This window comes from Zosterops lateralis (assembly GCF_965231275.1).
Source record: "Zosterops lateralis genome assembly, chromosome: 23".
Taxonomy (NCBI): domain Eukaryota; kingdom Metazoa; phylum Chordata; class Aves; order Passeriformes; family Zosteropidae; genus Zosterops; species Zosterops lateralis.
The window spans coordinates 743,822-759,143 of record NC_139783.1 but is presented as its reverse complement, the minus strand read 5'-3'; the positions used below and the strand labels follow the sequence as shown (position 1 = coordinate 759,143).

The 15,322-nt window shown below is 50.0% G+C and overlaps 2 protein-coding genes across 2 annotated transcripts in view; one reads left to right on the top strand and one right to left on the bottom strand.

Moving 5' to 3' along the window:
* CLPTM1 (CLPTM1 regulator of GABA type A receptor forward trafficking) overlaps window positions 1-12,156 on the bottom strand; it is a gene marked incomplete at both ends in the record, with an annotated part of 30,253 nt that extends 18,097 nt beyond the window's left edge. Inside the window, 4 exons of the mRNA XM_083877159.1 lie at window positions 4,940-5,098; window positions 7,079-7,202; window positions 10,075-10,244; window positions 12,130-12,156. Coding sequence (XP_083733285.1) covers window positions 4,940-5,098; window positions 7,079-7,202; window positions 10,075-10,244; window positions 12,130-12,156 — 480 coding nt within the window. The remainder of the gene's footprint in view (window positions 1-4,939; window positions 5,099-7,078; window positions 7,203-10,074; window positions 10,245-12,129) is intronic.
* A 2,588-nt stretch (window positions 12,157-14,744) lies between these two features.
* RELB (RELB proto-oncogene, NF-kB subunit) overlaps window positions 14,745-15,322 on the top strand; it is a 16,324-nt gene continuing 15,746 nt past the window's right edge. The window contains exon 1 of the mRNA XM_083877244.1: window positions 14,745-15,093. Coding sequence (XP_083733370.1) covers window positions 14,773-15,093 — 321 coding nt within the window. The 5' untranslated portion in view covers window positions 14,745-14,772. The remainder of the gene's footprint in view (window positions 15,094-15,322) is intronic.

Sequence of the window (15,322 nt, the reverse complement as noted above, 5' to 3'; positions counted from 1 at the left end):
AAGGGTTAAAAATCATGGGAGAGGTTGGGGAAATTGTGGGGAAATTGTGGGGAAATTGTGGGGAAAATTTGGGGAAAATTTGGGAAAAATCCTGGGAAAATTCCAGGAAAAATCCTGGAAAAAATAAAAAAAAATTCCAGGAAAATCGCTGAAAAAAAAAACACAAAAAAAAAAATCTCAGGAAAAACTCAGAATAAAAAAAAAAACAAAACACAAAAAAAATCTCAGGAAAAACCCTGGAAAAATTCCAGGAAAAATCCTGAAAAAAAAACCTCAAAAAAATCAAGAAAAACCCCAGGAAAAAACATGAAAAAAAAAAAAATGCAAAAATCTCAGGGAAAACGCCAGAAAAATTCAAGAAAAAAACCTGAAAAGGCCCTGGAAAAATCCCAGGAAAAACCCTGAAAAAAACCCCCCCAAAAAATCTCAGGAAAAACCCTGAAAAAAACCCCCAAAAAATCTCAGTAAAAAAACCCGTAAAAATCTCAGGAAAAACCCTGAAAAAAAACCCAAAAAAAATCTCAGAAAAAACCCTGAAAAAACCCCAAAAATCTCAGGAAAAACCCTGAAAAAACCCCCAAAAAATCTCAGTAAAAACTGTGGAAAAAACCCAGGAAAAAACCTTGAAAAAAAAGTGGAAAAATTCTAGGAAAAATCCTGAAAAAAAACCCCAAAAAATCGCAGGAAAAACCCTAAAAAAAATCTCAGGAAAACCTTGGGAAAAACCACAAGAAAATCCCAGAAAAAAACCGGAAAAAAACCTGGAAAATCCCGGGAAAAATAACAGAAAAATCTCAGGAAAATCGCTGAAAAAAAACCCGGAAAAATCGCAGGAAAAAACAGGAAAAACCCCGAAAAAATCTCAGGAAAACCTTGGGAAAAAAACTGTGAGAAAATCCAAGAAAAAAACCTGAAAAAATCTTGGGAAAACCTGAGGAAAACCCCCAGAAAAATCCCAGAATTCCTGAAATCTCCTGAATTTCCCAAAATTCTCACCTGGGAGATGTTGAGCTCCTCAGAGTGCTCGTGGCAGCTTTTGGAATTCCTTTTTCCAGACCCCAAATCCCCTTTTCTTGACCCTAAATCCCCTCAGAAACATCCCAAAATTCCCAAAAATCCCCTGGAAATCCCAAATTCCCACCTGTGAGATGTCGAGCCCCCCTAAGTGCTCATAACACCCATCAGAACTCCCTTTTCCTGACCCCAAATTCCCTTCAGAAACGTCCCAAAACCCCTCAAAAACTTCCCAAAATCCCTTAAAAAAAATCCCAAAAATTCCCAAAAAATTCCAAATTCTCACCTGTGAGATGTCGAGCTCCCCAAAGTGCTCGTGGCAGCTTTTGGAATTCCCTTTTCCCGACCCCAAATCCCCTTTTCCCGACTCCAAATCCCCTTTTCCTGACCCTAAATCCCCTCAGAAACATCCCAGGACCCCCCAAAACCCCTCAGGAAAATCCCAAAATCCCCTGGAATTCCCAAAAAAACCCCAGAATTCTCCAAAATTCTTACCTGGGACATGCTCACCTCCCCAAAACATTCGTGCCAACCGTCGGAATTCCCTTTTCCTGACCCTAAATTCCGTCAGAATCATCCCAGGATCCCCAAAACCCCTTCAGAAAATCCTAAAACCTCTGAAGAACATCCCAAAATCCCTCAGGAACATCCTAAAAATCCCAAATTGCCACCTGTGAGATGTCGAGCTCCCCGAAGTGCTCGTAGCAGCCGTCAGAGTTCTCCCCGCTGGTCCAGTCCCCAAATCCCCATTCCCAGACCCCAAAATCCCTTAAAAAAATCCCAAAACCCCTCAAAAAGTTCCCAAAATTCCCCAAAATCCCCCCAAAAAAACCCCAAATCTCCCAAATTCTCACCTGTGAGATGTCGAGCTCCCCAAAGTGCTCGTGGCAGCTTTTGGAATTCCCTTTTCTCAATCCCAAATCCCCTTTCCCTGACTCTAAATCCCCATTCCCAGACCCCAAAATCCCTCAGGAAGATCCCAAAAATCTCAAAAAAAATCCCAAAAATCTCAAAAATCCCCCAAATTGTCACCTGTGAGACGATGACCTCCCCAAAATGCTCACGGCAGCCACTGGAATTCCTTTTTCTTGACCCCAAATCCCCTCAGAAACGTCCCAAATCCCCTCAAAAACTTCCCAAAATTCCCAAAAATCTCAAAAATTCCCAAAAATTCCCCAAAATTCTCACCTGTGAGATGTCGAGCTCCCCGAAGTGCTCGTAACACCCATCTGAGTTCTCCCCACTGGTCCAGTCCCCAAATCCCCATTCCCAGACCCCAAAATCCCTTAAAAAAATCTCAAAAATTCCCAAAAATCCCAAATCTCACCTGTGAGATGTCGAGCTCCCCAAAATGCTCGTAACACCCACCCGAGTTCCCTTTATTGACCCCAAAATCCCCTTTTCTCAACCCTAAATCCTCTTAGAAACGTCCCAGGAACCCCCAAATTCCCTCAAAAAGCTCCCAAAATTCCCAAAAATCTCAAAAATCCCCCAATTCTCACCTGTGAGATGTGGAGCTCCCCAAAATGCTCATAGCATCTTCTGGAATTTCCTTTTCCCAAACCCAAATCCCCATTCCCAGACCCCAAAATCCCTTCAGAAAATCCCAAAACCCCTCAAAAAGTTCCCAAAATTCCCCAAAATCCCCAAAAATCCCCAAAAATCCCCCAAAATCCCCAAAATCCCCAAAATCCCCAAATGGGAGATGTGGAGCTCCCCAAAATGCTCATGCCAGCCACTGGAATTCCTTTTTCCAGACCCCAAATCCCCTTTTCTTGACCCTAAATCCCCTCAGAAACATCCCAAAATTCCCAAAAATCCCCTGGAAATCCCAAATTCCCACCTGTGAGATGTCGAGCTCCCCGAAGTGCTCATAACACCCATCAGAACTCCCTTTTCCTGACCCCAAATCCCTTCAGAAACGTCCCAAAACCCCTCAAAAACTTCCCAAAATCCCTTAAAAAAATCCCAAAAATTCCCAAAAAATCCCAAATTCTCACCTGTGAGATGTCGAGCTCCCCAAAGTGCTCGTGGCAGCTTTTGGAATTCCCTTTTCCCTACCCCAAATCCCCTTTTCCCGACCCCAAATCCCCTTTCCCTGACCCTAAATCCCCTCAGAAACATCCCAGGACCCCCCAAAACCCCTCAGGAAAATCCCAAAATCCCCTGGAATTCCCAAAAAAACCCCAGAATTCTCCAAAATTCTTACCTGGGACATGCTCACCTCCCCAAAACATTCGTGCCAACCGTCGGAATTCCCTTTTCCTGACCCTAAATTCTGTCAGAATCATCCCAGGATCCCCAAAACCCCTTCAGAAAATCCCAAAACCTCTGAAGAACATCCCAAAATCCCTCAGGAACATCCTAAAAATCCCAAATTGCCACCTGTGAGATGTCGAGCTCCCCGAAGTGCTCGTAGCAGCCGTCAGAGTTCTCCCCGCTGGTCCAGTCCCCAAATCCCCATTCCCAGACCCCAAAATCCCTTAAAAAAATCCCAAAACCCCTCAAAAAGTTCCCAAAATTCCCCAAAATCCCCCCAAAAAAACCCCAAATCTCCCAAATTCCCACCTGTGAGATGTTGAGCTCCCCAAAGTGCTCGTGGCAGCTTTTGGAATTCCCTTTTCTCAATCCCAAATCCCCTTTCCCAGACCCTAAATCCCCATTCCCAGACCCCAAAATCCCTCAGGAAGATCCCAAAAATCTCAAAAAAATCCCAAAAATCTCAAAAATCCCCCAAATTGTCACCTGTGAGACGATGACCTCCCCAAAATGCTCACGGCAGCCACTGGAATTCCTTTTTCTTGACCCCAAATCCCCTCAGAAACGTCCCAAATCCCCTCAAAAACTTCCCAAAATTCCCAAAAATCTCAAAAATTCCCAAAAATCCCCCAAAATTCTCACCTGTGAGATGTTGAGCTCCCCGAAGTGCTCGTAACACCCATCTGAGTTCTCCCCACTGGTCCAGTCCCCAAATCCCCATTCCCAGACCCCAAAATCCCTTAAAAAAATCTCAAAAATTCCCAAAAATCCCAAATTGTCACCTGTGAGATGTCGAGCTCCCCAAAATGCTCGTAACACCCACCCGAGTTCCCTTTATTGACCCCAAAATTCCCTTTTCTCAACCCTAAATCCTCTTAGAAACGTCCCAGGACCCCCCAAATTCCCTCAGGAAGATCCTAGAACTCCCAAAAATCCCAAAAAATCTCAAAAATTCCCAAAATTCTCACCTGTGAGATGTCGAGCTCCCCGAAGTGCTCCTAACACCCATCAGAGTTCTTTATTCCAGACCCCAAATCCCCATTCCCAGACCCCAAAATCCCATTCCCAGACCCCAAAATCCCTTCAGAAAATCCCCAAACCCCTCAAAAAGTTCCCAAAATTCCCCCAAATCCCCAAAATGCCCCAAAATTCAAAAAAATCCCCACCTGAGACATGTTGACCTCCCCAAAGCGCTCATAGCATTTGCTGAAATTCCCTTTTCCTGACCCCAAACCCCCTTTTCTTGACCCCAAATTCCCTCAGAAACGTCTGAAAACCCCTCAAAAACTTCCCAAAATTCCCAAAAATCCCCTGGAAATCCCAAATTCCCACCTGTGAGATGTTGACCTCCCCAAAATGTTCATGGCACCTGCTGGAATTCCCTTTTCTTGACCCCAAATCCCCTTAGAAACATCCCAAAACCCCTCAGAAACATTCCAAAAATCTCAAAACTTCCCAAAATTCCCAAGAATCCCCCAAAATTCTCACCTGTGAGATGTCGAGCTCCCCGAAGTGCTCGTGGCAGCCACTGGAATTCCTTTTTCCAGACCCCAAATCCCCTTTTCCCGACCCCAAAATCCCCCAAGGAACATCCCAGGACCCCCCAAATTCCCTCAAAAACTTCCCAAAATTCCCAAAAATCTCAAAAAATCCCCCAAATTGCCACCTGTGAGATGTCGAGCTCCCCGAAGTGCTCGTAGCAGCCGTCGGAGTTCTCCCCGCTGGTCCAGTCCCCGTAAACCAGGTCCCGTTTCTGCCAGAACAGCGCCGAGCTCACGTTGAACTCCGTGAAGTGCTCGTGCTCCGAGATGTAAACGTATAAATCCTGTAAAAATAAACACTAAATTAATGGGGTTTGGGGGGAAAAATCCCAAAATTAATGGGGTTTGGAGTCTGTAATGGCAAAAATCCTGAAAATTCAGCCCAAAAAATTAATGGGGTTTGGGGTAAATCCGTGAAGTGCTCGTGCTCCGAGATGTAAACGTAGAGATCCTGTAAAAATAAACACTAAATTAATGGGGTTTGGGGGGAAAAATCCCAAAATTTAATGGGGTTTGGGGTAAATCCGTGAAGTGCTCGTGCTCCGAGATGTAAACGTATAAATCCTGTAAAAATAAATACAAAATTAGTGGGGTTTGGGGGAAAAAATCCCAAAATTAATGGGGTTTGGAGTCTGTAATGGCAAAAATCCTGAGAATTCAGCCCAAAAAATTAATGGGGTTTGGGATTTTGGATTTGGGATTTGGTGTTTGGGGTAAATCCATGAAGTGCTTGTGGTCTGAGATGTAAACGTAGAGATCCTGGGGAAAAAATACAAAATTAATGGGGTTTGGGGGAAAAATCCCAAAAAATTAACGGTATTGGGGGTTTGGGATGTGTAAATGTGTAAATTATATAGGAATAAACCCAAAATTAATGGGGTTTGGGGTAAATCCGTGAAGTGCTCGTGTTCTGAAATGTAAATGTATAAATCCTGGGGAATAAATACAAAATTAATGGGGTTTGGGGGAAAAAGTAAAAAAAAAATAATGGTATTGGGGGTTTGGGATGTGTAAATGTATAAATTATATAGGAATAAACCCAAAATTAATGGGGTTTGGGGGAAAAAATCCCAAAAATTAATGGGGTTTGGGGTAAATCCATGAAGTGCTCGTGCTCCGAGATGTAAACGTAGAGATCCTGGGGAATAAATCCCAAAATTAGTGGGGTTTGGGATTTGGCATCTGGGATTTGGGATTTAACCCTGGAACCCCTTCAAAATCCAGGATCTGACCCCAGAATCCCTCCCAGATTCAGGATCCAAGCCTGGAATTCCACCAAAATTCAGGATTCAACTCCAAAATCCCCCCCAAAATCTGGGATTTGACCCCCAATCCCCCCCAGATTTGGGACCAGACCCCAAAATCCCCCCCCAAGTCCAGGACCTGACCCCAAAATCTCCCCAGATTTGGGATCTGACCCCAAAATCCCCCCAAATTCATGATCCAAGCCTGGAGTCCCTCCCAAATTCAGGTTATGATCCCAAAATCCCTCCCAGATTTGGGATTTGACCTCAAAATCCCCCCAAAATCTGGGATTTGACCCCAAACCCCCCCCCAGATTTTGGACCAGACCCCAAAATCCCCCATAAAATCCAGGATCTGAGCCCCGAATCCCTCCCAGCTCCAGGATCAGACCCCAAATCCCCCCCAGATTTGGGATCTGACCCCAAAATCCCCCCCAAAATCCAAGACCTGACCCTAAATACCCCCCAAAATCTGGGATTTGACCCCAAAATCCAGGATCTGACTCCAGAATCCCAAAATTTTAGGGATTTGACCCTAAAATCTCCCCCAGATTTGGGATTTGACCCCAGAATCCCCCCCCAGATTTGAGACCCCACCCCAAAATCTCCCCCAAAATCTGGGATCTGACCCCAAATCCCCCCAAAATTCAGGATCTGAGCCCCAAATCCCTTCCAAAATCTGGGATTTGACCCCAAAATCTGGGATTTGACGCCAAATTCCCCAAAAAATCTGGGATTTGACCCAAAATCCCCCCCAAAATCTGGGATTTGACCCAAAATCCCCCCCAAAATCTGGGATCTGACCCCAAATCCCCCAAAATTCAGGATCTGAGCCCCAAATCCCTTCCAAAATCTGGGATTTGACCCCAAAATCTGGGATTTGACCCCAAATTCCCCAAAAAATCTGGGATTTGACCCAAAATCCCCCCCAAAATCTGGGATTTGACCCCAAAATCCCCCCCAAATTTCAGATTTAACCCCAAACCCCCCCAATCCCCCAATTCCCATTTCCAGGCTCACCATGAGCGTGTCCTTGGGGAAGAGGTTCCTGCTGGGGCTGCGGGGGCTCCCCCCGGGGCTGTTGGGCTCCTGGGGGCTCGGGCCCCTCCGGAACCAGCTGGAAATGGCCCAGATGATGAAAATCCTGGAAAAAAAATCCCAAAAATCCAATAAAAAACCTTTGGGGATTTTGGCGGTATCATCTTCTTTCTTCCCGTGAAATTATCAGTGAAATCGTTCCCAAAAAAATCAGATTTTTCCCAGATTTTTCTCAGATTTTGGGGGTTTTTTTTCTGTAAAATATGAATTTGGCTTATCATTAATTTTTTTTTTTTTTTTTTTCCCCTCAGGAACTTGTTGTGATTTTTTTTTTTTTTTTTCATAAAAATTCCCACAGATTTTTCCAGGCGGGTTTTTTTTTTTTTTACTCCCCGTGGATTTGTCTTTCTCCTTCTCAAAAATCTCCCTTTTTTAAATTGATTTTTCCTCCCAAAATTCTCCTTTTCTCCACAAACTGTCCTAAGAATTTTTTCTTCCCCAAAAATCCCCCTTTTTATGGATTTTCTCTCCTAAAATTCCTCTTTTTCCCACAAATTCTCCTTCCCAACGATTTTTTCTTCCCAAAAACCCCCTTTTAATAAATTTTTCCTCCCTAAATTCCTCTTTTCTCCAGAAAAACCCTTCCCAAGGATTTTTCCTTCCCAAAAAAATCCCCTTTTATGGATTTTCCCTCTCAAAATTCCTCTTTTCTCCAGAAAAACCCTTCCCAAGGATTTTTTCTTCCCCAAAAAATCCCCCTTTTAATGGATTTTCCCTCCCAAAAATCCTTTTTTCCTCAAAAACTTCCCTTCCCAAACATCCCTCATTCCCAAACCCCCTTTTTTTTTTACTACTTTTTCTTCCCAAAAATCCCCTTTTCCCGTGAATTCCCCCAAATTCTTTGGGAACACCCCAAAAAATCCTTTTATCCCACAATTCCTGCTCCCAAAAATTCCATTTTCCCCCCAAAAAATTCCTGATTTTTTAAGGGAATTTCAGGATTCTCCTCCCCTTTTTCTTGGCCCCTCCCAAATCCAACCTTTGGACCAGGAAGAAACTCGGGAATTCTTGGGAATTCTGGGGAATTTTTGGGAATTTTTGGGAAGAAACTTGGGGGGATCCTGATCCCAAAATTATCCCTGAAAGGATCCCAGTCCTGGGATGATCCTGATCCCAAAATTATCCCAAGATTTGGGGTCCTGGGATGATCCCAATCCCAGAATTTGGGGGTCCTGGAGTAAATCCTGGGGTGATCCCAGTCCTGGAGAGAATCCCAATCCCAAAATTATCCCAATCCCAAAGTGACCCCAATTCTGATCCCAAACCCAAAATTATCCCAATCCCAAAGTGATCCTAAACCTTATCCCAATCCCAGATTAATTCTGATCCCAATCCAGAATTATCCCGGGTTTTGGGGTCCTGGGATGATCCTAATCCTGGAATTTGGGGTCCTGGGATTATCCTAATCCCGGGATTTGGGGTCCTGGGATGATCCCAGTCCCAGGATTTGGGGTTCTGGGGTAATCCCAGTCCTGGGGGGATCCCAATCCCAATTCTTATTCCAATCCCAGAATGATTCTGATCCCAATCCCAGAGTGATCCCAGGCTTTGGGGACCTGGGATTATCCCAATCCTGAGGTTTGGGGCCCTGGGATGATCCTAATCCCTGGATTTGGGGTGCTCACAGTCCTGAGGGGATCCCAATCCCAATCCTTATCCCAATCCCAGAGTGATCCTGATCCCAATCCCAGAGTTATCCCGGGTTTTGGGGTCTCAGGATGATCCTGGGGGGATCCCAGTCCTGGGGTGATCCCAATTCCAGAGTTATCCCAGGGTTTGGGGTCCTGGGATGATCCTGGTCCCAAGGGTGATCCCAATCCCAGGATTTGGGGTTCTGGGATGATCCTGGTCCTAAAGGTGATCCTAATCCCAGGATTTGGGATCCTGGGATGATCCCAATCCCAGGATTTGGGGTTCTGGAATGATCCTGGTCCCAAAAGTGATCCAAATCCCAGGATCTGGGGTTCTGGAATGATCCTGGTCCTAAAGGTGATCCTAATCCCAGGGTTTGGGGTCCTGGGATGATCCCAATCCCAGGGTTTGGGGTCCTGGGATGATCCCAATCCCAGGGTTTGGGGTCCTGGGATGATCCCAATCCCAGGATTTGGGGTTCTGGGATGATCCTGGTCCCAAAAGTGATCCCAATCCCAGGATTTGGGGTTCTGGAATGATCCCAATCCCAGGGTTTGGGGTCCTGGGATGATCCTAATCCCGGGATTTGGGGTTCTGGGATGATCCTGGTCCCAAAAGTGATCCCAATCCCAGGATTTGGGGTTGCTGGAGGAAATTCTGGGGTAGTCCCAGTCCTGGGGGGATTCCAATCCCAATCCCAGTGTGATTTCAATCCTTATCCCAATCCCGGAGTGATCCTGATCCCAACCCCGGGGTGACCCCAATCCCAATCCCAATCCTGGGATGATCCTGATCCCAATTCTGGAGTGATCCCAATCCCATTCCTGGGGTGATCCCAATCCCAATCCTGGGGTGATCCCAATCAGAACCCCAAGGTGACTCTGTTCCCATCCTTGGGGTGATCCTGACCTCAATCCTGGGGTGATCCCAATAATAATCCCGGGATGATTCTGATCCCAATCCCGGGGTGATCCCAATCCCAGGGTGATCCCAATCCCATTCCTGGGGTGATCCCGACCCCAATCCCAGGGTGATCCTGGTCCAAATCCTGATCCCATTCCTGGGGTGATCCTGACCCCAATCCTGGGGTGATCCTGACCCCAATCCTGGGGTGATCCTGACCCCAATCCTGGGGTGATCCTGATCCCAATCCTGGGGTGATCCTGACCCCAATCCCAGGGTGATCCTGATCCAAATCCTGATCCCATTCCTGGGGTGACCCTGATTCCAATCCTGGGGTGATCCCAATCCCGACCCCAACCCCAGGTGTCCCCATCCCCTCTCACCTGAAGAGGACCCCCTTGAGGACCTGCCAGGCGTTTGGGGCCGGCTGTTGCTGTTGCTGCTGCTGCTGTTGCTGTTGTTGCTGTCCCCGGTCGGGCTCGGCGCCCCCGGCAGCGCCGTTACTGTCACTGCTGCCCACGGGGCTGGGGCTGCTGCTGCTGCTGCTGCTCACCTGGGGCACAGGGACCAGGTGTGGGCACTGGGACTGATCCAGCCTGGAGCTGGACCCTTCCCTGCTCCTTTTCTGGTCACTGAGCCCTTCCCAGTCCCTTTCCTGGTCCTTTCTCAGCCACTGAACCCTTCCCAGTCCCTTTCCTGGTCCTTTCCCAGTCACTGAACCCTTCCCGGACCCTTCCCTGCTCCTTTCCCAGCCACTGAACCCTTCCCAGTCCCTTTCCTGGTCCTTTCCCAGCCACTGAACCCTTCCCGGTCCCTTCCCTGCTCCTTTCCCAGTCACTGAACCCTTCCCGGTCCCTTTCCTGGTCCTTTCCCAGTCACTGAACCCTTCCCAGTCCCTTCCCAGTCCCTTTCCCAGTCACTGAACCCTTCCCAGTCCCTTTCCTGGTCCTTTCCCAGTCACTGAACCCTTCCCGGTCCCTTCCCTGCTCCTTTCCCAGTCACTGAACCCTTCCCGGTCCCTTTCCTGGTCCCTTCCCAATCACCAAACCCTTCCCAGTCCCTTTCCCAGTCACTGAATCCATCCCTGGTCCCTTTCCAGTCCCTTCCCAGTCACTGAACCTTTTCTGCTCCCTTCCCAGATCCTTCCCGGCCCCTGAACCCTTCCTGGACCCTTCCCAGTCCCTTCCTGGTCCTTTCCCAGTCACTGAACCTTCCCCGTTCCTTTCCCAACCACCGAACCCTTCCTGGTTCCTTTCCTGGTCACCAAATCCATCCCAGACCCTTCCTGGTCACTGAACCCTTCTCAGACCCTTCCCGATCACCAAACCTTTCCTGGTCCCTTCCTGGTCCCATCCCGGTTCCCCTCCCGGTCACCAAACCTTTCCAAGTTCCTTTCCCAGTCACTGAACCCTTCCCTGGTCACCAAACCCTTCCCGATCACCCAAAACTCTTCCCAAACCTTTCCCAGTCCCTGCCTGGACACCAAACCCTTCCCAGTCACCAAACCATTCCCAGTTCCTTTCCCGGTCACCAAATCCATCCCAGCCCCTTCCTGGTCAACAAACCCTTCCCAGTCCCTTCCAGGTCATCAAACCTTTCCTGGTTTATTTCCCGGTCCCTTCCCAGTCACCAAATACTTCCCAGTTCCTTTCCCACTTCCCTTCCACTAACCAAACCTTTCCCGGACCCTTTCCGGTCACTGAACCATTTCCAGTTTCTTTCCCAGTCACCGAACCCTTCCTGGTCCCTTCCCGGACCTTTCCCAGTCACCGAACCCTTCCCAGTCCCTTCCCAGTCCCTTTCCCAGTCACCGAACCTTTCCTGGTCCCTTCCCGGACCTTTCCCAGTCACCGAACCCTTCCTGGTCCCTTCCCGGACCTTTCCCAGTCACCGAACCTTTCCTGGACCCTTCCTGCTCACCGAACCCTTCCCAAATCCTTTCCAGTCACCAAATCCATCCCAGTCCCTTCCAGGCCACCAAACCTTTCCTGCTTTATTTCCCGGTCCCTTCCCAGTCACTGAACTGTTCCCGGTTCCTTTCCCGGTTCTTTTCCTGGTCCTAATCCCGGTCCCGGTTCCTTTTTGCCCATCCGGCCCAGCCCCGTTCCCCCTCCCGGTGCCGTTTCCTGACCCTGTCCCGGCCCCCGGCTTTGACCCCGGACCTTGGCCCGTTCCTTGGCCCTGTCCCTCATTCCCTGTCCCTGCTCCCGGTTCCTATTCCCGGTTCCCTGTCCCTTGTCCCCCATCCCTGTCCCCTGTCCCCGTTCCCGGTTTTCCTTCCCTGTGCCCCATTCCCTGTCCCCCACTCCCTGTCCCTGCTCTCGTTCCCGATTCCCGGTCTCCGTCCCTCATCCCTGTCCCTTGTCCCCGTCCCTCATCCCTCATCCCTGTCCCCGTTCCCGGTTCCGGCCCCTGTCCCTCATCCCCTCATCCCTCACCCCCGTCCCCTCACGCCGGTCCCTCATCCCTGCTCCCGGTTCCCGGTTCCCCGTTCCCCGCCCCTCTCCCGTTTCCCGTTCCCCGTTCCGGTTTCTCCCCCCCGGACCTGTCCCTGTCCGTGTCCCTGTCCGTGTCCCTGTCCGTGTCCCTGTCCGTGTCCCTGTCCGTGTCCCTGTCCGTGTCCCGGGCCCGCTCCGGGCCCCGCCGCCGCCTCCGTCCCCGGCGCCGCCATCTTTGCTGCGCCGCCTCTCGCGCCGCTCTCGCGAGATTTCCGTGAGGGCGGGGACAGCGCCAACGTGACTTCGAGGGAGGGGCGGGAAACGCAATAAGCCACGCCTTCTTAGTGATGTCATCGATTTATCCACCAATAGCAGCGCGGCACGCCCCCGGCGGGAGGGGGTTTCCCCGCCCCGCCCACTAAACCAGGCTCAGCCAATGGGAGCGCGCCCCGCCCTCAGCGCCCACCCCGGGGGTGTTCCGCTCAGTGACGTCACCCACACTCTCAGCCAATGGCAGCGCGGTGCGCTCCCGGTGGGGGTTTCCCCGACCCCGCCCCCGGTGGTGACGTCACGGCGGCCCCAGCCAATGGCGGCGCGGCCCGCGCGGGGATTTCCAGGTCCGGCGGCGGCGCGGCCTCGGGGGGCGGCGGCGGGAGCGGCTCCGGGACCCCCGGGACCCCCGAGACCCGCTCCGGGACCGGGACATGGCGCTGCCCCTCGGTGAGCGCGGCCCCGCCCCGGGGGGAACCCGGAACCGGGAGAACCGGGGGGAACCGGAACCGGGGATTCCCCCCGGTGACACAACCGGCACCTCCCGGGGGGGGTCCCGGGGCTCGGGGGGGCGGGCGGGTCCCGGTGCCGGTGTCCCCGGGGGGCGGGTCCCGGTGCTGATCCCGGTGCCGGTGTCCCCGGGGGGCGGCTCCCGGTGCTGATCCCGGTGCCGGTGTCCCCGGTAGGAGCGGCCGTGCAGGAGCCCGGGCTGGCGATGGCTCACGGAGCGCCGGGCACAGGTAAACACCCGCCACCGGTGTCCGGTGTCCCCTCCCGGTGTCCCCTCCCGGTGTCCCCTCCCGGTGTCCCCTCCCGGTGTTCCCTCCCGGTGTTCCCTCCCAGGATCGTTTTTCCCCCGTTTTTCCCAGTTTTCCCCCCATTTTTCCCTATTTTCCCACGTTTTTCCCACGTTTTTACCTGTTTTTTTCCCTATTTTCCCCATTTTATCCCATTTCCCCCACGTTTTCTCCTATTTTTCCCCGTTTTTTCTGGTTTTCCCCTCATTTCTGCCAGTTTTTTCCCCGTTTTCCTCCCGTTTTCCCCGTTTTTTCCCCAGTTTTCCCCCATTTTTCCCCATTTTCCCCGTTTATTCCCCATTTTTCCCCCATTTTTCCCGGTTTTTCCCCATTTTCCCCCGTTTTTTTCCCTGTTTTTCCCGGGCTTTCCCCGTTTTCTCCGTTTTCCCCCATTTTCCCCGGTTTTCCCCCATTTTTCCCTTTTTTCTCCCGTTTTTCCCCGTTTTTTTCCTCCCATTTCCCCCCATTTTTCCCATTTCCCCCATTTTTCCCCGTTTCCCCCCATTTTTCCCGATTTTCCCATTTTTTCCCTATTTTTTCCCATGTTTTTCCTGATTTCTCCCCCGTTTTTTCCCATTCTTCCTCTTTTCCCCTCATTTTTCCCACTTTTCCCCCCATTTTTCCCCCCATTTTTCCCATTTTTCCCCATTTCCCCCCCATTTTTCCTGTTTTTTTCCCGTTTTTCCCATTTTTTTCCCGTTTTTCCAGATGATTTGGGTGAGTGGAGCCGCAGCGATTCGGGACCTTCGCCGAATTTTCCCGGGAATTTCGGGATCCTGGAGCCGCGAGGATTTGGGGGAATTTGGGATTTTGGGGATTTGGGGATTTTGGGATTTGGAGATTCGGAATTTTGGGATTTTGGGAATTTGGGGAGGGGTCGGGTCCCATCCCAAGGTGGGAATTGGGGTGGGAGGGACGGGGAGCAACGGGGTCCCCCCTGGATTTGGGATTTGAGCCTGAAATCCCCCCAAAATCCCATTTTACCCCCAAAAACCCTCCCCAAAATCCCATTTTTTTTCCCCAAAGCCCCTCCCAAACCCCCTGAAAATCCCATTTAACCCCGAAAAACCCCCCCAACCCCCCAAAAACTCCATTTAACCCCCCAGAATCCCATTTAACCCCCAAAAAAATCTCCCAAATCCCCGAAATTCAACTTTTTCCTCCCAGAAATCCTCCCACATCCCCCTAAAAATCCCATTTTACCCCCAAAATCCCATTTTCCCCCCCAAAAAAAGCCCAAACTCCCTAAAATCCCATTTAACCCCCAAATATCCCATTTCCCCCCCAAAAAACCCTCCCAAACCCTCTCTAAAATCCCATTTAACCCCTAAAATCCCATTTAACCCCCAAAAGTCCCATTTAACCCCCCTAAAATCCCCATTTAACCCCCTAAAATCCCATTTTTTCCCCAAAAACCCCCATTTTAATCCCCCCAAAATTCCATTTCCCCCCCCCCAAATCCCATTTTCCCCCCCAAAACCCCCATTTAACCCCCCAAAAATCCCATTTTTCCCCCAAAACCCCCATTTTTCCCCCCAATACTCCCATTTTTCCCGCAGCCATCCTGGAGGAGGTGATGCTGGAGGACGGTTTCCAACCCGAGCCCCCCAAACCTTTCCCCAAATTGATCCCTCGGGGCTCGGAGCCCCCCCGGGAGCCTCCCCTGGCCCGGAGCCTCCGGGGGCTCTCCCTGGGCCCCCAAAGAGAGGAAAAAACGGGAAAACAGCTGGAAAAACAGCTGGAAAAACAACAGCTGGAGAAAAAACCGCGCTTGGTGATCACGGAGCAGCCGAAACAGCGAGGGATGAGGTTCAGATATGAGTGTGAGGGGAGGTCGGCCGGGAGTATCCTGGGGGAGAACAGCACCGAGGCCGCCAGGACACTGCCCACTATTGAGGTGAGAAAATAGAAAAAAGTTGGGAAAAAATTGGGGAAAAAATTGGGAAAATTTGGAGAAAAATTGGGAAAAAATTGGGGGAAAAATGGGGAAAAATTGAAAAAAAATTGGGGAAAAAATGGGGGAAAAATGGAGAAAAAGTTGAGAAAAAATTGAGAAAAAAAGGAGAAATATTGAGGAAAAGTAGAGGAAAATTGAGGGAAGCTAGAGGAAAAGTTAGGGAAAAATT